The sequence below is a fragment of the Lupinus angustifolius genome, chromosome LG08, assembly GCF_001865875.1.
Source record: "Lupinus angustifolius cultivar Tanjil chromosome LG08, LupAngTanjil_v1.0, whole genome shotgun sequence".
Lineage (NCBI taxonomy): Eukaryota > Viridiplantae > Streptophyta > Magnoliopsida > Fabales > Fabaceae > Lupinus > Lupinus angustifolius.
The window spans coordinates 3511481-3535852 of record NC_032016.1 but is presented as its reverse complement, the minus strand read 5'-3'; the positions used below and the strand labels follow the sequence as shown (position 1 = coordinate 3535852).

General features: G+C 34.1%; 4 protein-coding genes across 4 annotated transcripts; all 4 read right to left on the bottom strand.

The window, feature by feature from the left end:
* LOC109353827 lies at positions 13–2728 on the bottom strand. The gene is made up of 3 exons (XM_019596190.1): positions 2534–2728; positions 2254–2430; positions 13–349 (listed from the first exon to the last, which is right to left on the bottom strand). Exons 1-3 carry the CDS (start codon positions 2726–2728, stop codon positions 173–175), a joined length of 549 nt encoding a protein of 182 aa, XP_019451735.1. The 3' UTR covers positions 13–172.
* On the bottom strand, positions 3961–11325 carry LOC109354392. The gene is made up of 7 exons (XM_019596866.1): positions 10956–11325; positions 9972–10204; positions 7950–8637; positions 6784–7132; positions 6101–6183; positions 5694–5888; positions 3961–4908 (listed from the first exon to the last, which is right to left on the bottom strand). The coding sequence occupies exons 1-7, from the start codon at positions 11157–11159 to the stop codon at positions 4261–4263; spliced, it is 2400 nt and encodes a 799-aa protein (XP_019452411.1). The 5' UTR covers positions 11160–11325; the 3' UTR covers positions 3961–4260.
* Positions 16950–17539, bottom strand: LOC109353826. The gene is made up of 2 exons (XM_019596189.1): positions 17353–17539; positions 16950–17239 (listed from the first exon to the last, which is right to left on the bottom strand). Exons 1-2 carry the CDS (start codon positions 17537–17539, stop codon positions 16950–16952), a joined length of 477 nt encoding a protein of 158 aa, XP_019451734.1.
* On the bottom strand, positions 19668–22827 carry LOC109353825. The gene is made up of 6 exons (XM_019596188.1): positions 22699–22827; positions 21890–22113; positions 21517–21808; positions 21353–21438; positions 20914–20993; positions 19668–20052 (listed from the first exon to the last, which is right to left on the bottom strand). The coding sequence occupies exons 1-6, from the start codon at positions 22825–22827 to the stop codon at positions 19769–19771; spliced, it is 1095 nt and encodes a 364-aa protein (XP_019451733.1). The 3' UTR covers positions 19668–19768.

Below are 24372 nucleotides of genomic sequence, written 5' to 3'. Positions count from 1 at the left end.
ATGCAGCATAACTCTATTAAACTTGTGTTTGAATTTATTGTCTCCACCACAATTGACTTGAACTGGGGTCAATTCAAATCTTAATTATTGAACTAAATATTATTGCACAGTCTGCATGCTAATTTTATGCAATTTTCATAATACTAGTATACAAAAGAAACAATTGGAAAGTTTATTCAATTTGAATCTCTTGTGGAGCTGCCTCAGTTGTTGTTTCTTCTGCATCAGTTTCTTCTTTACTAATACCAGCAGCTTCCGCAGTCCTCGTAATCCAATCCTTGAGGGGCTCTTCATTCAAATCAAGCCTTAAAACACCTGCAAACACCCCACCCAAGAATGCCACTGGTTCCTGCATATACAGCAACAAACAAAAAGTTGGGATAAACAGTATTAAATTGTCAATGCCAAGTTGTCAACCAATGAACATATTTTTTCGCTGATCTTTTTTAGCTCAGTATTGTCGCAACATCCGATATAGCAATACTGCAAGAGTCAGGAGGTGTTAAGTTTTGAGAACATGCAATTAACAAACCAACAAGGTTTGAAGTTGGCAATGCAAGTGTAAAATGTTATGCAACCCATGAACAAAGCAGCAGATCTTTAGTTTCTCCATAAATTTGTATTTCAGTCTAGTGAAAAACTATACTCAAGCACAAGGACCTTCCAAATCATCATTTGTCAGCCGAGGTGATTAAGTGGAATGTGAAAAGTCAACAGAGGTAGAGCTATAATTTGTAATATTGCACATAACATAATGGCAAGTTCAGATGTGAGGTCAGTAATTATTAAAAGAAAAAGTACAAGCATTTCATCTAGCACATCAAAGTTGAGCATTGAAAAGCCTTTGTAGGGACTTGTGAACAAACAAAACGCAGAAAACTACACTTAAAGATGACATGTATCAGAAAAAGATAATGAATTAAGACAATTAACAGAGAAAAGAAGCATTTTTCACTGATGACACATTTCACAAATAAATAAATGGTTTTAAAAGAAGTTGTGGTTCTTTATGTGCTAGTGAGTAGTGACTATCATACGACTCTGTGGTGCTTCTAAAGCCACTTGTATCTGTATGTTTGACATGTAATTCGGTATCAAGTATGCTCGTGAATAAATTAGGAATCTTGATTTCGATTGTGCACCAAAAACCATAAACTGACAATGACTTTTGGCTTTGCATCACATACAGGGTGTACATGATAAAAGAAATCATGCAACGAGATCATCTTGAGATACTATAAGATGGAGCAGTAGTTAACAACTTCATTCATATGTGAAGATATTAAATCAAATTTTACTATCACATGCGGCAGTGACATACAAATTCCTTCAAATGATAACTTAATGTCATATTTCCATTAGAATGGTGTAAGCCTGTTTTGGAAAAAAATCCCAATTTATCTTCCACCAGCAGTTTTATCATTTGATAACTAAATTGTGTATGAATGAGTAGATAGCAAGTGTTTTGAATATGTACAATAGTTAAGCTTCAGTTGAATTCTAAATTATAAGACAAAGGTTTTCATGACAAAATCTGGAGCAGCTAGCTCATTATTTTTAACTATACCATATAGTCCCACCACTCAACCACAAAAATCAAAGAATATCAATAAAGCGTAAATATATTATATTTGTGCAAGAATGCTAAATTTTAAATAAAACAACATTGGCTTTAGCAATTACATATGAAATTAAGGCAACAACATAATTGCATCAGGCATATCCCCATCTACTCCTTAGCCCAATACAAATGCCTGAGACGGGTCTCATCAGATTCGAAGCAGGACAATTCCAATCACTGTAAGAATCATCATCCAAATTCAGACGCTATAACAAGATTATAAAAACATGAGATCATCTAATCTTACTGCTATAACAAATATAATGTATGTCCTGTTATATAGCAAATATATACATACATCCATACATAGATAATCTCCTCCAGAATCTTGTTACATAACAAATCTCAAAGACACAGTTTAAATTAAGGGGTTTTTGGAAGATCTAATAAAGAACTTATTTGATCTTATGAATTTCCTACAAGCTCTTTTTAGCTTATACCTTTAAGCTTATTGGAAAACTTATGAACAACCCATTTTACCTTACTTAAAAAACACTTAATTCAGCTGTTTACCAAACACGACCTAGATGTATAGAAGCCAGATTGGGTTTGTTCACGTTGGAAAATAACAGTGTCAGAGAATTAAAGAGGAAAAAAGTCATAATTCAAAGAGAAAAAAAGGATTAGATAACCTTGAGAGCTTCTTTAAGAACAGGGTCTTGAGCAGGATTATAGAGAAACGCTTTAACCCCATTTCCACGTGAACTGTTATCATTATTACCATTAAAATTAAAACCCAAGCTTCTTCTGCTGCTCATTCCTGCAATCCCTAATGAAGGTGAAAACCTAAATTGTTGCTTCAATTTCACCTATCACCCAAATATATAAATATATATATATATATAAGGTGAGTTAATTAGATGAAAAATGATGAATTGAGAAGAGTGTAGAGAGAATTAAGGAATAACATACAAAAGTGAATGGAAGAGGAGAAGAAAGAAGGAGAGACATAGTTGAGATTGGTTTGGTGGAACACGAAGCACTGAAGAGTGAAGAAACAGAAGACAAGAGAATCTGGTACTTGTACTTGTCAACTATCAGAATATCTAGGATGGAACAACGTTCTGTGAACTGAAACTCGACAACAAAGATCACGTGACCTTTCATTTTATGAATTTGGAGTGGGCTTAATATTTTGGGCTAATTAAGGTTACCTTCATATGGCAAGGTTTCAACATGTCATATTCATATGATTGGTTAGAAACTTTTAAATAAATATATTTTTTTCAATCGATTATAAGAATAACACATTTTTTAGAATAAGATATATGCTCTCTTTATTGACCACAATTTTGTATGGACATCCCATTTATAAGAAAAAAAATCAAAATTCAAATAAATTGTGATACAATTTGATTTAATATTTAAAAAATTATGATTTGTTTCAACTTTGTATAATGGGTTGATATTTTCTTAATTTCTCTCTTCGATCTTTTTCATTTAATTTTGTGATTTTTTTTTATTTTTTTATAAATGATCATGGCTCATTAGCCTTTTGTAAAAGAGGCAGATGATGAGAAATTTTTTCAGTAATGAGAACGAGCATGATCACGTCTATCTATTTTTGGGTAGAAACTAAATGGATCGTTACTACTTGGGCACACCCAACATCCATCTCATTCAGCCAATAATATGCATCTGCAACTTCAGGTTTTGATTGACTTTGGATTACAAATGTAGCATGTTTATATCTAACATTCACATGTTTTCTAGAGATATATTTTTTAGACATAAAATGGAGTCCATTTAAGAATTATTGGTGCATTGCAGGGTTAAAGTGAAAATTTGGTTACTTACAGAAGTTATGGGAAAGTGTAGATGAGACCTATTCTATTTAAGTTCATAGCATAACAATCAATTTATTAAGACCAAAAATCTGTTGGAAGACAACGAAAAAATGTTACTACATCTCATAAATTATTAGAATAATTGTATAAGTTGGATGGCCATTGAGCTTCTATTTGTATTTGCAATGGACTTGTATTGTTTGCAACATTTATTAATGTCAATACTAATTTTTATACCTTAAGAAGTATTTAGTTATTTACATTTCCCCCCTCTTATCCATCACATCACAAAGGCAAAAACATAGAGTTAGGTATCTCCATAAATGTAGTAAAAATCAACTTTCTCTTTAAAATTTGGGTGAACCGAGACTCTACATAATAACTAACCCTTCTACTTCTACATGTCTTCTTCATATAGAAAGTGTCTTGTTATTTGAGTATCAAAGATTATGACAACCAGATGCTACCATATTTATATTTAATATGTAAGTCCTTCTATTAAGTTATGGCACCAGTATTGTCTTCATATTAAAAATTACAGGTGGAGTTTTGAAATTGAGTCATGAGTATAATATATATAGAACTCAATGAATTTTCCAACATACCTTGGCCTTGGCAATTTTACAACAGAACTACATCAAGAAATTTTTTAACTCCTGCCATGCATTAACAATCTATTCTGAGCTAGGATCATTAACTTATGTCTAGTTCAATTTGATGCTCTAATCACTTAGAAAATGCACAACCATGAATGAAACAAGATTTGATACCTCAAATTATACTTGTCTCTTACATTATCAACAGATGAATAGCAGCATGTATGCATTGTGCCATTTACTTGGTTTATATCTCTCACGGTCCACGCATCTTCTCGACAATATGCCTGCTCTTTTCTTCGATGTGACGCCTTTTCTCTTCTAATTTCTCACTCATCTTCTTCCGCAAATCAAGCATCCTTTCCTTTCTCCCCATTTTCCTTGGCATTCCATCTTCCTGTTTGATAGAATGATTTTGTTTCTGGAACTCTAAATTACCCTCCATCTTCTGTTCCGTGGTTTCGTATCCTTTGTCGCTTTGTAACGAAGGTGTCCTAGATTCCATCAAATCTATAGTTTCTTGTGGTCTGTCATTGTCTAACAAAGGTGTTGCCAGTTCTTCCAAACAACTGCTACTCTCTAGAGTTAGTGAACCAGAGGAGGAACTTGATGGAAGTGGAAGAGAATCTGATGATTTTCTACCTGGTTCTTGACTAGTTTCGGCACTTGTTGCATTTTTCTGTTCATTCTCAGGACCATTGCTTGAGGTGCTTGCACTAGCTTCCACTCCACTAGAAGGTTGATTACTAGTATCAATTGAAGTGGAAGTCTTATTCCCGGATTCTTGGTCAATCCATACGAAAGGAGCAACATTCCAAGGAACCCAATCATCCTTTTCTGCTAACATCCATGGGACACAAATGCTTTCACAATTTGGGAGCACTAAAGTTTCCTGAATTGCAGCCTGCAGAAGCAAAATTAATTTCAGTTTGCAGGTAAAAGCTGTTCTTGTCTCCTTTCTAAAGAGACAACTTTAAACACAATTCTTAGTTTGTCATAACAGTACAGAAGATTGAGTATTTGTGTGTATACATAAACACACATATGTCAACAAAAGAAGCTTTTTGTTAAGAATACACAAATAAAAACAACTCTGATCTCCTCTAAGCAAACTCCAAATAAATAAAAAAGATATCTAAGTTCCAAAGTACTTTAGCTGGTCCGCATTGTCACATAGAGCAATGTTTAGTTCCTATGATAACTATAGAGTTATTTGCATTCACCACTTATCAATTGAATCAACTAATTATTTTTAACATGTTAAAGTAGACTATTTGACTAATTAAAGTTAGGTTTGGTCATTAGCACCCAGACAAAATAAAAACAGATATTAACAAAGCCAGAATTCTATATCTATGGCCAAGAACTCACGGGGAAGTTAGATATTTATAATGACAGAACGTTTAGGCATTTATAAAGAAATCCATATAAATAGACAGAAGAAGAAAAGAGGAAAATTGAATTGACTTGTTCTCAAAAAGATTTATCCTGTCTGTATATAATTACTGATTACTAACTCTGATGGTATATGTAAAATATTTCTAAATAGTTCAAACGAATATAGACATGGGAATGATGAGCAAAATATTTGAAACTTGAAAACCCAGAACAGAAACTACAGGGAAAGGGTAGTCTTCAACTATAGTTCTTTCATAAGATAAAAATCAAATAGAAAGAGAGCTATCATACCTTTAGCCTATTGACCAGTAATAAAGCAAAGTGCCCATTAGTTATCTTATGTTCTCCGACCAATGACTCCAAGTTGAAATCTATATCTGGCATTGATGTGAAACCATACCACAATTGATCAGAGGGAGGTGGCTTTATATGTAAACGTAATGTCCCTCTGAGGGAAGCCACTCTTATCGCCAGAGAGAGAGGAACCTTTTGATAAGAAATAATCCGTTAATCAGAGAATAAAACAACTTTAGCTGTCTATAATCAGACTGGTGAATAGACAGTAATAAACCATATGTAGATTATCAAATATTAAAATGTGTCTCTATGTGCATCAAAACATAGAGAAAAATGAGCAGCAAAAGGTTAGTGGGAAGAAGCAACCAATGGAATAAAGGTGAATAATGAAGAGGGGATACCTGTGAAACCTGTTTGGCAACAGAATTAAATATAGATTTCAATCTTGATCCATGAGTCGAGGAAGATGCAGTGCTCTTCACATCTGCTTAGGGAAAATAAGCACATTGACATTATAAAACAAAATACTTTATACAACATTCTACTTATGAAAACTATTTATACTCCCTCCTCCACGTTTTGGAAAGTTTTATTTACCACTGGAGGAGAAAAGCAGAACAAAAACAGCCAATGTGGTATCCGCTACTGAAACAAGGGGGAATTAAACTACAATGAAAACCAGTAAACCAGAACATTTTCCTTGTCACTATTGTAATTGGAAAAACTTATAAATTCATACAGAAGCACCATGGGTGGATAATGTTATTGGTTTGGGAGACCCTGTTCTGTCTTCTATAAGTACCTGTAAACTCAGTTTTTTAAGTATGAAATTACAGCAAAACAAGGTTCACTGACAATCTTAGAAAGTGGTGTGACCTTATGTGTCGAACGGATTAGATGTACTCTGAGTCAACCAATCATGTTCAAGTGAATTTTCAGAAAACAAATGAAAGAGCACAGAACATTGGGTTTGACTGGAGATGGAGAAAATTATTAAGTAATTGGATTTGATAGGACTCAAAGAAAGTAAATAAATAATTGGATTTGATATGACCTATGTACAAAACACTGTTCCAGTCACTACCTTCCTTATGCTCTTGTAAATCATTTGTTCTTTCAAATAGATTCAATTGCTTTCCCAAATATTCAACACCTTCCAGAATATAGGATGGGACAGATCCAAAATTGCTTGGCTCTGGATTTGAATCCTCTGTGCCTCTATGGAGCTCTAACTCACGAACTCCAATCCTTGTTTCAATCTCTAGTAATAAACCTCCGCAATATTCAATGTCGATTTCTAAGGCCCATACCTCACTCATTTCCATAGGAAGAACCCTCATTCCAGTGATACAAGGTGGAACATTCCCAGTATCGATGTCAGTACAGATGACTTCACCAATATAACTAGGAGTCCTCATATTAGACAATGTTCTCTGTAAAAGAAATAGAAACAACGATCATTTATTTCATAGAAACCACAATGAAATGAAGTTTGCTGGGGGAATTCTCTGTAAACAAACAGAAGAGATCAATATTTATCTCATAACCATAATGGAATGAAGTTTGCTGCCCAAAAGAAGTGGCATGGAAAACAAAAGGCATGGTTTAAAAAATAATCTCCCAACCATCATGTGTTGAAATCAAGTAATTCTTGCTTCCATTCACCACATTAAAAAACTGAATACGAAATAGTTGCCTCTCTATCTGGTAGATATACTGAGATATTAAATATGTCCTATCAGTTAAAGTAGCAAAATTACTCCGTGGAGACATTTAGAAAAGGATAGTACCTTCTATATTCTTACTATTTTAAGCTCAACAGAGTTCACCTTGAACCTATAAAATTTGGTCTTTTTTAAGCTAGTAATGGAAAAAGGTCACTTAAAATATATAATATCTCACATCAAGTTTCCAGCAAGAATAAACTAATATTTTCAATTTATAGATCTACAATAACCAAGCCTTAACCCCACTAGGTGGAGTCGGCTACATAGATTGAACGATGTCATAATGCTCTATCATAAATCACGTTAATTGACAAAGCATTGATCTCTAAATTTTTCCTAATCGTTTTGCTTATGGTTTTTCTTGGTTGTCAATTTATAGAACCAATCTTATTAATTCTATCAATTTATAGAACTAATACAGTGCTATCAAGTATATACTAAATAATATCCATCTTCAAAAAACAAACAAAATTGAACAGAGCGACACTCAAACATATAAACATTAGAAGGGAAAAGCTTAAACCTGAATCTTTGCTAGTGTAGATTTCTTTAACTGTGCATTGCCCTTGACATCAAAAAAGAGTCGGGAAATCAACAAATTCCAACATAATGTTCCTTCATCAATACCAAACTTCTCATCAGCACCAGAGATGATAGAATGATGATTCTGGCTTCCAGATTGAGATGACTTTGAAGATAATGGTGGAGGATCGTCCACCAAGGAACTCTTAAGTTGCTTAGCTGTTGAAGCAGTTTTAATGTAGCCAGTGGCCAAAACTGCATCTTTGAAAGGACGAAGCTTGTCGGTCTTAATTTTTTCTTCATTGCCTGACAATGAAGTCCATGTTGATATATTTTCGAAACTGACTCGAGAAGTTCTTTTTGAAATCTTTTTCAAAAATTGACGAACCTTTGCGGAAGTACCATCAGGCTTATTAGCCCTTTCTATTGCCTCCAAATTTGATTCTATTCCAACTGATGGTTTTATAATAGAATGATACACAGAATTTAAGGATGTCAAATAACTGTGAAACTCTTCATGCAACTGGATAAACCATTTGATTTTTTCCTGTTGATCACATGAAACTAGATGCAGGGCCTTACACCATGCTTCTTTCTCCCATGAAGTTTCAAGATATATGTAAAGAGTTTCACTTCCTTTATATAGGACAGAGGTCTTACTTTCCACTTTGATGGGGAACTTGTTTGCCCTATACGATTTATCACCAAACTAATAAGATTTTGAAACACCTAATGTCCTCAATAAATGTCTATCTCTTAAAATAAAAACCAATTTATACACAAAGGCCACAATCTAAGCTATTTACCTTTTTTATGAAGTACGCAAGGCACAGAAAAGGTTTCCCCATTTAAATTGAGTATCAGATTTTTTTTTCAAAAAGAGACCCATTTTCTAAGCTGTACAACATTTCTTGAACCAAAATAAGATGCACAACATGTTCCCTTAGAAAGGAACAAAAGGAAGTTATATAAGAGGAACCACAACTCAAGCCTAATCAATTTAGGATAAGGTGTTCTCCAAATTGTAATATTGGTCATGGATGATATAATGATTGGAGATCATATCATACCATAAGTCACTAGATTTAGATATTTTGATCATACGAGACGATAGGGAATTGACATAGATGTGAACCATAGGATTCAAGCGGTTGGATAAAATGACGGAGTGCTTCAAATGTCATTTGTGATAAAAAAGGTAAAAGTCAAGCTAAAGAAGAAGTTTTAGCGCACAACTATAGGACCTGCAATGTTATATGAGAGTGGATGTTGGGGGATAAAATGTCAACAAGAGAATAGACTTCATGTACCATAGATAAGAATGTTGCATTGGATAAATGGACATAGTAGACAAGATAAGATTAGAAATGAATGCATTAGAAAGAAAGTTGGAATAGTTCTTATTGTAAAAAAGATACTAAAATCGCACCTTAGGCGATTTGGAAATGTATGGAGGAGATTGTTAGAAGCCCCCATAAGCAAAGTATATCAAATGGAAGCTAGTCCAATTCCTGGAGGCCAAGAAAAACCATAGGGGTACTAATAGAGAAAAACTTATAGATCAATATTTTGTCAATAAACATGATTTATGATAGAGTATTATGGTGTCGTTCGATCCATGTAGAAGACCCTACCTAGTGGGATAAAGGCTTGATTGTTGTTGTTATTGGATGATATCAGTGATTCTGCATGCATTATACCTTGGTATTCAAAGAAATCTTAATTAGAATAAGATTTTCACTATGTTAAATTTCTTGCAACCTGACAGAGAACTATCACTTATTTAGATTTAGAAAAAGAAACTGCCATTTGTATTTGTCTGTGCAATCAGGAGAAAAAAGTGGAGGAGTTAGAAGTGGAAAACAAAAAAAAAGGAAGTGGATACACAAAATTAAGTGTAAATGAAAAAACAGATACTCCCTCCACCCACTTATTGAGAACTTTTACAGCTTTGATAACAAATAAGCATTTTAAGTCGAATGGGAATAACCACCCAATAAAAGTGCCTTTCAGATCACATTACCATTTTCTTGAAGAAAGGCTTGATGCTGACACAGCTTGAACTGTGCAGCCCTTGAGTTCAATAGCTATGTGTGAACCATCAGGTTCTCTCAGAATAAGCGATTGATCCTTGATTTGCCCATACATTTTAATGGGGGAAACCTCCAAAAGCTCTTTTTTTCTTTTCTGCTCTCTTGGTGGTTTGTCCAACAAGATTTTTGAAACTTTCTCTGATTCTAGAACCCATAGCACACCCTGAAAGGCAAAAGTAATGAGATTAAGAGTTTGAAAAAATAAAAATATAACTCAGAACTACTCAAACAGGTGACTTTTATGACACCAATCTTTATGCCCAAATCCCAAGTAACCCTTCTCCAAGGGCAGCTTTGAAATCTTTAACTTAAGAACATCAAAACCTAACAGAAAACCTTACTTATTTCCTGGATTCTTCCTACATAAGAAATTTCTTTTCCAAATTTTTCAACTATATTCTCCAGTGAAACTGTTGTAATTAATTGTGTGGTGATTAACAACGATAACAACCAAGTTTTTTTCCTTCTAGGTGGGGTTGGCTGTGTAATGCTCACTTAATAAGACATAAAATTCACATAAGCTTTGAAGGTAAATAAATGGGGGTATTTTGTATAGACCTCTTGTTTGGTTTAAAAATTATGGAGAGAAAGGGAGGGAAAATAAGGACATAAAAAAACCTCCTCTTCAACCTTTTTCTCCCCTCCAAAAGTGGGAGGTTTCGGAAGGGAGGGAAAATGACACCCTGCCCAAGCTGGTCGGACCACTATGTGCGACAAAACTCTCCCTAGTCCCTACCACATGCTACCAAATCTCGGCCGAAGTAGTTCGCCAAAAAATGCATTCCCATTTTGCAATTTAACACAAAACCTAAAAAAACCAATAACACATGTAACTAATAGCATTCAAAATCATTAACTTAAGCTACATTTCAATAAATAAAAAACCAATCGGACCCAATGTGAGAAACAATAACCTGCTTTTTGAATGTAAAGTTTAGGGATTGATTTGGATCAAGTTCTGTTGGTGCAACAAGACTAGAAATTTTGGATTGGTCAACATTGACCTTGTGACGCAACCAATTCATAATCCATAACACTCCCACAGCTTGAACACAAACAACAGAAACAACACCAATACCAAACCCAATTAGGATCAAACTAATAAAACCTAAAACCATTTTCTTAAGCAGAGAAACTCGCTCTGTTCTTAGATCAAGAAATTGAAGTGATAGTGATGGAATGAGTTAGTTAGAAAGAAGCAAACACTTAGTTTCATTCAAGTTTGCAAGGAAGGAGAGACATAAAAGTAAGCAAGCGCGTCGGAGTGAATGATAAAAGTTTTGAATTTTGCTTTGTGAGACTTAATAGTTCAAGTTTTGGAAGTCGTTGGACAGAATTATAATAGCCTATGCTGCTATTAGGGTGAGCAAGACCTCCCTTACTAGCCCACTCCCATGATCATTGATTTCAATATGTTTGGTTTTATGTGTTGAGTTTGAGTTTAAAATTGGATTGGAATAATATTTAGGGTTTAATAAGGGATAACTATGTCTTATTCTGATTCGTCTCATTATTAGTCATTTATCTTATTTATTATTCAATTGAGTATAAAATAATGATATCTTTTTTACTAAAATATTATTAATCTCTAACTTTTTTCCATTATATATATATATATATATATTGAAAATATCAACATTTATGTCATATATCAAATTATACATTCACCCTAATAAATAATATTTAAAAATATGCATTATATTTAATTAGATTGGATTGGAATTCAAAAGGTAGTGAGGTTGACATTTGAAGTCAAATTAACCTTCTTCTCTATGATTAAAAAATGCAAATAAATAGTTAATAATGTAATTATATATGAATTATATTGACAATATATAGATATTATACTCTTATTTTATTATGTTATTTAAGTGTGGGTGTGGATGTTGCTCTCTCATGCAAACTTAGCTTGTCAAACAACCAACCCAACAATATTTTATACACCCTCCCTCTTTGTTTTACTAAGCCCACTTTTGTTTCGACACCTTCAAGGGTAACTTCACTAGCCTATAAAATTGCGTGGAGCCTGAACTTTTCAATCAGCCGAAGAATACAAATTTATGAAATAGAGATTTTGAAAATTTAATTAACTGTGGAATCTTGAGTTGATTATTTTAACAAAATCAAAGTTTTTTTTAGTTTCAAAATTATTCTTTTTATTTTATTTGTAATCATATTTTGATCAACCTTTTAATTTTATTCTTTTGGATAATGTGTGAACACTATAATTAGCTATATCACCAATTACTCTGACGCTTGTCATTTTTTATATTAGTCATGGAGATTAAAAACAAATTTTGGAATATATAAATTTAAAACTTCAACAAAAAAAACAGTTATTGAAATAAAAATTGGATGTTGACAAAAATATATTTAAGCCCAAAATCAATTATTAGTTAAGTCATTAGAAAAATTACAATGCAATTTTATGTGTTTTTAATAAAGAGAAAAGAGTTGTGTGTTGTAAAAAAGTTGTGTAGAGATCAACAAGACATTGGTCTAATAGTGTAAAGTCTCACTGGATTCCTAATATCGACAGTTCAATTCTTAAGAGTGACACTTGTTAATAAGGACAATTAAAAATCCCGAAATGGAATAGTTTCTTACCAAAAAAATATGAGGAGATACCTTTTGTAGTATACAAAAAAATTCCATACTGTCATTCATAATATAAGTGACATTGATTAAATAAAATTCATATTCGTAAATCACGGAATTATATATAAAAACAAAACAGTTTTGTTAACTTTTTTGGACAATGATTTATTTCATTTTTTCAATACAAACTTATTTGTTAGATTTCCTTCAGGGAAAAGTTAGTCAATTCTATAAATAAAAAAAGAACTCACTTACACGTATATGTTTCCATCATTAAAAACAGAATTGTAATGATGAAGAGATTTTGTTTTGTTAAAGCCAAATTAACTCTGTTATATTTTCTCTCGGGTAGGAGAGGCTAAAACCTAGAACCATACTTACCTGATATAAATGCATTCGAGGATAGCAAATATCTTTTATCGAAGTCTCTACTACATCATGATTAAACTTTATTATTGTTCACTAGTCTTATGCTTCAAGGATCAATCCTTAGTTATTTTTTGACCAATCTTACACTTAGATGACTAATTTTCAATTGTTTTTTGACTAATCTCCATCAACATTTATCAATTTTCAACAATATTAAGCAATCCTATCCTTCAAAAAAAAATTGTGTAAGATGACCATGAAGAAATTCTATGATGCACTGATTTATTCATGATTGTGCAGGAGAATAAATAGAATACAATGAGATATTTGAATGCCTAACTAAGCCTATAATCTAGGAGAGACTTTAGCCTAGATTTAAGTGTATATCAATTATGATTAGGTTAGAATATCTCTGATGTTGATGAATAATATAACAACTTTGATTTTGCTTGACTTGATTCCTACATTATCTAGTACACCCCTGCAAGATTGGGTCACCATCAGTGACATCAAGCTTGGACCGGAGAGGTAGAAATTGAGCTCTGGGAAGAGGTTTGGTGAGGATGTCAGCCCGCTGGTCCTTGGTTGAAATGTGAGAGACTTGAAGTTGTCTTAGTTGCATAAGTTGTCTGACATAGTGGTAATCAAGGGCAATGTGCTTCATGCGTGGGTGAAATACTGGATTGGAGCATAGATATGTGGCACCAATGTTATCACAAAACTGTGTAGGTGTTGGAGTGTGTATGCCAAGTTCACTTAATAGATTCATCAACCACATGATTTCTGCAGCTGTAGTTGCAATGGAGCGATATTCAGCCTCTGTGGAGGAGCGTGCCACTGTTCTTTGTCTCTTGGATTGCCATGAGACAGGGTTGCCACCAACATAGATAACAAATGCAGAAGTTGAGGTTCTATTATCAAGATGGTCTCCCCAATCAGCATCACTGTATGCATGTAGAGAGAGAGATGTTGGTTTCTTGAGTGTCAAGCCAAAGTTCAGTGTGTGTTTGAGATATCTCATAATTCTCTTGAGTTGTTGAAGGTGAATTTGAGTTGGTTGGTGCATAAATTGAGACAACTTGTTGATGGCAAAGCACAAGTCAGGTATTGTAAGAGTCAAACATTGCATGGCCATTAGAATACTTCGAAATGTTTTGGCATCTGTGGCAGCAGAGCCATCTTGCATTGTGAGTGGAGTTATGGTACAGAGTGGAGTGCTGGAGGGTTTTGCTCCAGACATATTGAACTTGTCTAGTAGATCACATATGTAGCCATGTTGAGTGAGTAGTAAACCTTCCTTTGAGGGTATGAGTTCAACGCCAAGGAAGTAATGGGGAAAACCAAGGTATTTAAGTGAGAATGTGGATGATAAGTCAGTTATAAACTGTGTTAGGAATGCAGGTTTGTTGCCAGTAAGTAAGAGATCATCCACATATACCAAGAGGAAGGCTTGAACTCCATCCTTATTGTAGGTAAACAGGGAGCTATTACTGGGACTAGTTTTGAATCCAGACTTTAAGACAAAATTCTTGAGAGAGTCATGCCAAGCACGAGGTGCTTGCCTTAATCCATAAATTGGTTTCTACAATTTGTAGACATGAGTAGGGAACACATTGTGGACAAAGCTGGGCGATTGCTGCATGTAAACATCCTTAGCTATAGTGCCTTGTAAGAAAGCATTATTGACATCAAGTTGGTGCATAGACCAGCCACGACTGAGAGCAATGGTCAGAACTACCTTGATTGTTTGAGGCTTGACAATTGGTGAGAATGTTTCTTTGAAGTCAATGTCAGGTGTTTGAGTGAATCCATTTGCAACAAGCCTAACCTTGTGCCTAGAAATGCTTCCATTAGGATTTCTTTTTATTCTGAATAGTCATTTGCAGCCAACTAGATTATGATTCATTTCCCTTGGTACCAGAGTCCATGTACCATTCTTTAATAGTGCATCAAATTCCTTTGAGTAGGCTTGTCTCCAATGAGGTATTTAAAGGACTTGAATTATGGTGGATGGTTCAAGATTGTCAGAGAGATTGTGTTTTGTTGCAGTCAGTATCCTCTTAGGTTTGAAGATGTTGTATTGAGACCTGGTGATCGTAGGGTGATTTCTGATAGGATTGTTGGTAATTGATATATGTGAGGCAGGGGAAGATGGGGTGGATGATAGTGGTTCAGGGTTAGTTGTAGGTGGTGAAGAATGAGAGGCATCTACGAGGTCCATTTCTGATGTTAAAGGGACATGAGGCTGCATAATAGAAGAGGTTGGCAGTAGTGTTGTAATGGTAGCAGGGATTAGTGTATGAAGGGTGGGTTCTATAAGAGGAGGTGTGGAGGAGGGAGTGTGGTTGTTAAAATTGGGATATGGATAGAAGTCTTCAATAAACATTACATGTCTAGATGTATGGACATGATTGGATAAGGGATTAAGGCACATGTAAGCATGTTGGGAGTTAGAGTAACCAAGGAAGATGCAAGGTAGAGATCTTTATTGTAGTTTGTTGTGAGTGTAAGGCCTAATCCATGGAAAGCATATGCAACCAAAGGAATGAAGTCTATTGTAGTTAGGGTCCTATTGGAACAAGATTTCGAAGGGTGATTTCATGTCGATGGTTGGAGATGGCATTCTATTGATTAAGTATGTTGTTGTTTGAAAGACATAAGACCAAAATTTTGTTGGTAACTTGGCATAATGCAACAATGCTCTCCTTGTTTCCACAATATGTATGTGTCTTCTTTTGTTGTACCATTTAATTCTGGTGTATGAGGAGGAGAAGTTAAGTGAGTGATGCCATGAGTAGCTAAGAAAATTTTCAGTTTGACAAATTCTCCTCCATTATCAGGAAAAAAAAAGAGTGACAATAGGTAAATTAAAAACTTTTCAACAATTGCTTTGAATTGGACAAAGATAGTAAACACATCTGATTTATTTCTCATTGAATAAAGCCAAACATATTTGGAATAGTGATCAACAAATATTAAATAGTAGGTAAATCCATCTAAAGACCTAATAGGGGTTGAACCCAAAACATCAGAGTAAATGAGCTCCAATGGTTTATTACTTGTAAGGTGATGATTAGAGAAGGGTAGCTTGTGACTCTTGGCACAATGGTAGGAACTGCATTCATGTGAAGAGGGAAGCTTTGTTAGAATGTGATGACAAGTTATGAGGTGTTTGGTTATTTTTGAGGAAGGGTGACCAAGCTTGTGCTGCCATGTTGTATCAGATTGGAGACTAGCAGTGAGGACTTTAGGAGAAGGTTGGATGATGTTGGATGGAATGTTATAAAGGTCTTGCCTAAGAGGTCCTTGCACCAGAGACTGACCTAACTTCAGATCCTTGACAACAAAAGAATCAGAGAAGAATTCAATAGAGCAATTGTTAGTATGACATAGTTTGGAAACTGACAACAAATTGGATTGAATATTAGGAACACATAAAACATTATTGAGGTGGGGTGGTTTAGTGTTGGTAGGGATATATGATTTTCCAATATGAGAGATTGTCAAACATGTGTCATCACCAACCATGACTCGATCAGACCCTGAATAAGCATAAGCTAGAGTCATCTGTTGTAGATCATGTGTTACATGATGAGATGCTCTAGTGTCCAGAATCCAACTAGAGTTCTGCATAGGAAGGTGATGTTGCGCCATGTTTACTGAAGGTCTTGGTGCAGACTTCTTGGGGTAGCCATGTATTTTATAGCATTTCTTAGCACTGTGACTAGGTTTCTCACAGTATTGGCAGACCAGTTTACAGTGTGGAGGAGAAGAGAGTTGTTGGTCATGATGTGGTGATCTATAACGTGGTTGACCTCTGTTGCATAAGGCTGCATTGGCTGTTGCAACCAGTGGTTCATTATTGATGTCACGATGTAGAATTGACTCAAAGTCCATAAGTTTTTCATGAAGTTCAGCATAACTTATAGGTGTTTCCCTAGTCAGAGAGCAGTAGAGATTTCCTTATAGTCACTACTTAGTCCATTTAAAGTGTGAATTACCAAGTCAGTATTATCTAGAGGGTGATCAATGATTGACAATTCATCTACAATTGCTTTAATTCCTTGAAGGTAAGCAGCCATGGGTTGTGTACCTTTGTTGAAAGTTGTAATGCATTGTTTGAGAGCCATGATGCGGATACGGGATCGACTAGCATACATAGTTTTGAGAGTGTCCTTGGCTTGTTTGGAAGTTTTGAAAGTGCCAAGATGAGTGACTACAGTTGCACTCACTGAGGAAACAGTAGCATGCAAGATCAATTTATCTTGACGAACCCAAAGGGTGTAGGCATGGTTTATAGTGATGGTGGACAATCCAGATGTTTTACTGGACAAGGCATGCTACCATCTATATAACCAAGAAGATCATATCCTATTAAAAAGGACAGGAATTGAAGGCGCCAAGCAGGATAATTGTCAATATCAAGTTTGATGGACAATTGTGAGCCAACATTATGTGCAATTAGCTTGTCCATGGAGCTGATAGGAGTGGTGAGGGGAGTATTGGTAGTTTCTAAGGTGGAGGAGCTCATAGTAGGTAGGATCGGAAAAAAATTGTTGTTAAGCTATGGCAGCTCTTGATACCATGAAGAGATCCTATAATGCACTGATTTATTCATGATTGTGTAGGATAATAAATAGATTACAATGAGATATTTGAACGTGTAACTAAGCTTATAATCTAGGAGAGATTTTAGCCTAGATTTAAGTGTAGATCAACTATGATCAGGTTAGAATATCTCTCATGTTGATGACTAACATAACAACTTTGATTTTGCTTGACTTGATTCCTACGTTATCTATTAGACCAATATCATATATTATGGATCCGGCTGAGTAATGAGTTTATTCCACCATTCAAAATAAAGTGTGATTCCAACTACATAGGATGTATGAGATTCACACTCAACTACAAGGTGTAAATTGAGTACATGGACGAATTCCTTGGTGGAAATGTGGAATCACGAAGGGGCTATAATGGACCATTAATGCTCATCGCGACCAATAAACCAAGTATGACAATTTATTCTCAAGGCTTACCTATTATTGATTTGTTTGTTCAAGTTCTCTTACTATTACATCTATCATAAAACAGAGTGATAAGCTTACTTACTTGTGGTTTGATCACTTGATCCTAGGTGAGCATGACTTGACCAACTCGTAACAATAAAAACTCATTTTGATGAGCCTATATTTTAGAAAATAAACCCAACATGTTTTTTTAGAAGAATTTGAGTTGTACTTTGGGTCGTCTAAACTCATGGTGAAATCTTACATTCACTTAAAATGTACATTTTTCTTACAATTAAGTATATTTAATAAGATTTAGTAACTTAAATTTCTAAAATTTTACAATGAGTTTATTAATATTTTGGAATATATTTCATAAACATACTTTATTTTTAGTTTCCTACTCCCTTAATCATATGATTTAGCCATTCCATAATGTTCATATTTATCTGTTATATTAATATGCTAAGTTAATCTAGCTAGTTCTATTCCAGGTAATATTGGATCAAGATTTGATCAAATTTGAGTATGAGTAAATAGCCCTACTAAGCTATGAGATCTGTTTGGGTTAAGCTAAATATGTCACACACACACTCTTATTTGAGGCTTAGTGGTCACATTAAGGCATCTCCTATACTTACACCTCGTATGTAAAGTTCCACAATCACCCTAAATCCTCAGCCTAAAATTGACAATTCTAAATAAATCAACCTCATCATTTTATCATAAATAGTTTCCTCTTTAAATTTCTTAATCAATAATTCCCCTTCGAAAAAGTTCTTTCTATTTGTTTGTCTTTAAGCATTCTTAAATGTAATTGGGTGATGGAATAAGTTTAATACGTGATTTATCATCATATTAACCATCTTAACTATTAGTTGCAGAAAGTTTTAATAATTTACATATTTACTTTTTCGTTTTAATATTTGGTTTATTTAGTATAAAGATTTGAAGTATATATTGAGAGAATAAAACAAATTTCCTCGACATTGTTTGTTTAGATAGCACATCTTCTCTTTCATGATACATAGAGTGATACTCATTACTGTACATTAAAGCAAAAGTGTACTGGTTTGTTTATACTTGCCCCTAACTTTATCAGTCCAACTCTAAGAGCATTCTCAGTCTTCAGCAAAAGATGCTGAGAATCTTAATCACTTGTTCAACATGTTCAGTTTGTGAGTTTAAAAAAATCATTTTCATAAGCTTGTCAGTAAACTTATTCTTGGCACACAACACTGGAAATGAAAAAACAAAACAAAATACTATTCCTTTGAAATCTGGAATAAAAGTCAACAACAAAAAACATCTACAACATAGAAGAAAAAGTACCAAGTTTAGTTACCTCTTCAAACTGCTATATCCTATTTAAAGGAAAGCAGAATAACCAAATAAAACCCAAGAAAAAAAAAGTACTTATTTAACAAGACCCCCCTAAATAAAACTTCAACTTGAATAGGTTATACATTCTAACTTCAGTTTCTCAACTTTTCAGAATTGCACCTAGGGAGAACTTGAGGGATAAGTATCTCTTGTCCCAAATGGTGTCTCAAACTATATCATGACCAATTATATTAAAGTAAAAACAGAAAAAAAAATAATGAATATTTAACTTTTTTTAATTAACATTATATATTTCAATTGGTTTGGAGTATAGTTTGGGTCACCGTTTATGACAATATATCCTTATCCGAACTTCTGATACTAGAAAGTTAGACTACCAAACTAATAAAAGAGAAGTTACTAGTAATTTACAAGGTATTGCTATCTCTGAAAAACTTGAAATCATGGTGTACAGCATTGATCTGCTTCAACCATGATTCTGCAGCACCAAACAGATCATATAGCATTTCATTATCATATGAAGGGCTTAACCAAACATCTCCTTGAAATCTGTAAGTAGCTAGCCCAAAGGGATATAGAGAGATACAATCATTGTTCTTTCTCTCAAGTTTCTCTCCTATAATGCTACCCCACCCTGTTGGACAATATATATCTTTCCCTAGGTCTATTTCATCATATTTGTTAGCACAATCTGCAGAAAAAAGTTAGAAATGAAGTTACAAAAAAACTGGGAAAGATGCTTGAAATATTATAGGGAACAGAAACTTCATGCAGGAAAAGTGACAAAACTCATGGCCTGAATAACATGAATTTCTAAATCGACCAATCAAACCTAATCCTAGTTATTATTTGTATTGGTGCAAAATATTAAAGGAGGAAATAGTGAACAACCAAAAGAGATATGTTATCCTAAATCATGTCTCATATGTTGTCCGGGACCAATAAAAATATGTCATCTAGATTAATATTTGTAACATATATATAATCTAGGACAATAGATCTCTATTTGTGAACAACACACATCCTAGGCATGGGTCAAAGATAAATATCAACAACCACAATCCAAGTATGTTTTGCAAAAGGAATCTTTGACTCCCTTGAAATCATTCATACTTTTCCCTTTTCCTCATTAAAATACATCAAAACATGCACCAATGTCTGCTAAGTAGTAAATTGCATTGGATGTAGCATTTCTCTAGACAAAACAATTGGACATAAACAACAAGATCAAGTCATAATAGGCAAATTGAGACTGGAGAAAATCATATACACAAGCATTGTCATACATTTGAGACTGTGTAGTTGCTTCAGATGCACAAACACATGATAATTAACCCAAAAAACAAAGAAGGTGAAAGGCCTATGCACATTTGGACGAATGAGTTAAAAAATGCAGCAAAATAAATTCAGAACACATGAAAGTTGCTACAACAGTGCATTCTATCATGTACTCAACAAGTAGTAGCATAAACTACAGATTATTTGATATGTTTTTCAGAAAAAAGTAGTTATATGGATTAGAAAGAAGAAGAAAAACTTCATCAGTGCGTACCTTCGAAAGAAGATGACAATGAATGGTAAGTGAGGAAGCATGTTTCATTTTGCTGACATGGTATGGAATAGATTGGATACCTATTCAATGATTACAAGTGAATATAAGATCCTTCTATCATGGAAAAGTTACATATAAAACTTAAAAAGTATCTTGTATAAGTATTTATGAAAAACACATAGCATCACAAGTATCCTTCTCCCAACTTCAATTATGTGTGATTATGAAATATTGCTATAGATTTCACCAAGTATAAGAAATCACAATAGAAAATGACTCTTTCAATGCTAATTGAAAATGTGAAGCTTTCCTTCAGAGCTTTAACATAGAATTACAGTTAAAACGAGGCCAATTTATCGCGATATGCACACACTACAAGCTATTCAATTCCAAGAACAACGAAATTCCGTTAGAACACAGAACAAATAATTTTGCTCACCAGGCAACAGCCATCCAACTGGCAGGGGAAAGGTCGATATTCTTCGATGTCATCAATTCCGGATGGCCTTCAGCTAATTCAGCTATCTGAAAAAAGAAACAATCAGCGCACACTTATTGTATCAGTGACACATATAAATAACTACTCCTTAGTTTAAAGGATACCTTATCTGCTAAGGGAACCCTCAAGTAAGGTTGAGCTGTCTCAATGTACTGATAGTTAAGGTAGCCAAATATATCTCCTTTTAGCACCTGATCAGAGCTTGAATCAAAATAAATATCCTCCCAATCTTTGCAAGAATTGTTACTTAATGATGATGGTCTAGATAGATCACCACTTCCTAGACCAACATTTGAGGAAACAGGTTTACTTGGTGATCCACATAGATCACTTCCACTACCATCACTTGAGGAAACCGATTCGAATTCTACTTCATCGTTACGATCTCTCCGATTCCTACAAGATAATAAGATTACTTACATTACAACATTTTGTTGAAGGGTTAAGTATATAAGCATATAGCACTTTTTTCTGCACCTTGGGCTAGGAGATTGAACAGGCTTATTGGTGTAGATTTGGATTGCAGATAAAAATGGTACATAGTATTGACTCAGAATATCAGCATTTTCCAACACCAATGGTGTACCAGCACCATATACACTCCATTCATCATAGCAATCCCAGAGATCTTTCAGAGTGAAGTATTCAACTTTGTCCTTAACAATAGGTAGATATTGGTTATTCATATCATTCAAGCAACTCTGCTCAACACAAGATAAATCATTCAAGGAACTAAGGTAATACCCATTTCAACCTTTTTAGTAGAGTAAAAAAAGCTATTTTTCCTTTTTGGTGTTCGCGTAAACTGCTATTTTATATTATTTAATTGAGAAATAAAAATTATAAAAACATAAACTATTATTTTATATTATTTAGTGTAATTTTATTTGATATAGACAAGAGGATCCATGTGACTTTAAACAATTTTTTCATAACTTTACTAGTATTATTACAATGTGAAAGAACCTATTTAAAGTAGAATCTTCAAAAAAAAAAAGTATCTTAAAATAAATGGTACAAGGGAATAAGTTAGATTTTTTTGTCATTAAAATCATGATATATGTTATATTTAATTATTTTTTACAAAATACTTTTAAAATTAAATAAAATAGTATACATATTATATTTTTACTAACAGAATGATATAAGTTATCTCAAAGGAGATATTTTATTCTCTCCTATTTAAAACATGTACCAGTGAGAAGGGAAAATTACGGGGATAGTGCTTTAGTGTAGGTTTTGAATTAATTACGGGTTTGGGGTAGATTTTAGTGGATCTCGTGGACCAGATCCACGAGTTTGGCAAAGTCGTGGACCATAGCCACGATTTCACTAGAAAGTCGTGGACCCCATCCACGATTTCCCTGCAAGGTGTCAGGTCTCTGTAAGTCGTGGACCACGTGCACGACTTTCATGGCAATGTCGTGGAGGGGTCCACGAGTTCCATGCAATGTCGTGGACCATGTACATGACTTACAAGTCGTGTATTGGATCCACGATTTCCAAGTTCTATATATTTCCCCGGCCCCGAGTGTAAAACCACACTGAAGGAAGAACTGAAGTGTATAAAAAAATTGTAGCCTACTGGAATTGAAGAACTCTGCATATTTAAGGTATATATGTTTTTTTATATCTTTTATTTTATATATAATTTTACGTGTTACCTTTGTTTAAATGTAAATATGTTTGTTTATATTTTACTCTATGTTATATGTAGATGGCAATTCTTAGAGATATTGTTAGTGATGAGGAGGACATTGAGCTTTATGATGACGAGGATGATGATGTTCAGATTACCACACATGAACCAGTTAGCGTAACATATCATAATCCTTCATCTTTTTTCGTTAACATTGATCATCAATCTGGACAAGATTTTCTATATAGAAGTACTCACATAAGTAATGATATAGATCTATGAGTTATTTGTTGGTATGCAATTTGAATCAAAGGAGGCAACAATAAATGCGGTAAAACATTTTCATATTAGAAATTCTGTTGATTACGTTGTGGATGAGTCTAGGCTAGATAGATATGTTGTAAAATGTAAATATTATGGTGTTGGGTGTGAATGGAGACTTCGAGCATCAAAAAGTTTGAAGCGTGATATTTGGGAGATTAGAAAAATTAGTGGAAGACACACTTGTGTATCCACTAATATTTCACAAGATCACACGAAGTTGAACTCATCTTTCATCGCAAACTGCATTGTGCAACTAGTATCAGAAGATCCTGGTATACCAATCAAAGCATTAGTGAAGGAAGTGGTAACTCGTTTTGGTTATACGGTCACATATAGGAGGGCTTGGACTGCTAAACAAATAGCAATGACCCAAATTTATGGTGATTGGGAGGAATCATACAAGGAGTTACCTCGTTGGTTGAATGCTGTTCAATATTATGCACCAGGTACAATTGTAAGATATTCAGCATCTAACCTTGATGAACATAATACTTTAGTTATTGATAGGGTGTTTTGGGCTTTCAAGTCGTGCATTGAAGGATTCGGTTTTTGCAAACCAATCCTTCAAGTTGATGGGACGTTTTTGACTGGAAAGTATACTGGAACTTTGTTAATAGCAAGTTCCCAAGATGGTAACAGACGTATATTTCCTCAGTAGCATTTGCCATTGTAGAAGGAGAGACCAAAGAAGCATGGAAATGATTTTTCTACAATCTTCGGACATATGTTACCCCACAACCAAATATTTGCATTATATCAGATAGGGGTACAGGTTTATTAGGTGCATTACGTACTGAGCTCCCTCAATGGTGTGATGGTCATTCTGTATATTGCACCCGCCACGTTGCTAGCAATTTCAACAAGGAGTTCAGAGATAATGATCTGAAAGAAAAAGTCATTGAAATGAGTAAGTGTTGAAATGAATGTCAATTATGTGAAACTGTTTGTATGTTGGATTTTTGTGAATATTTTGTAGGCTATGAATTGATGCGGCCAA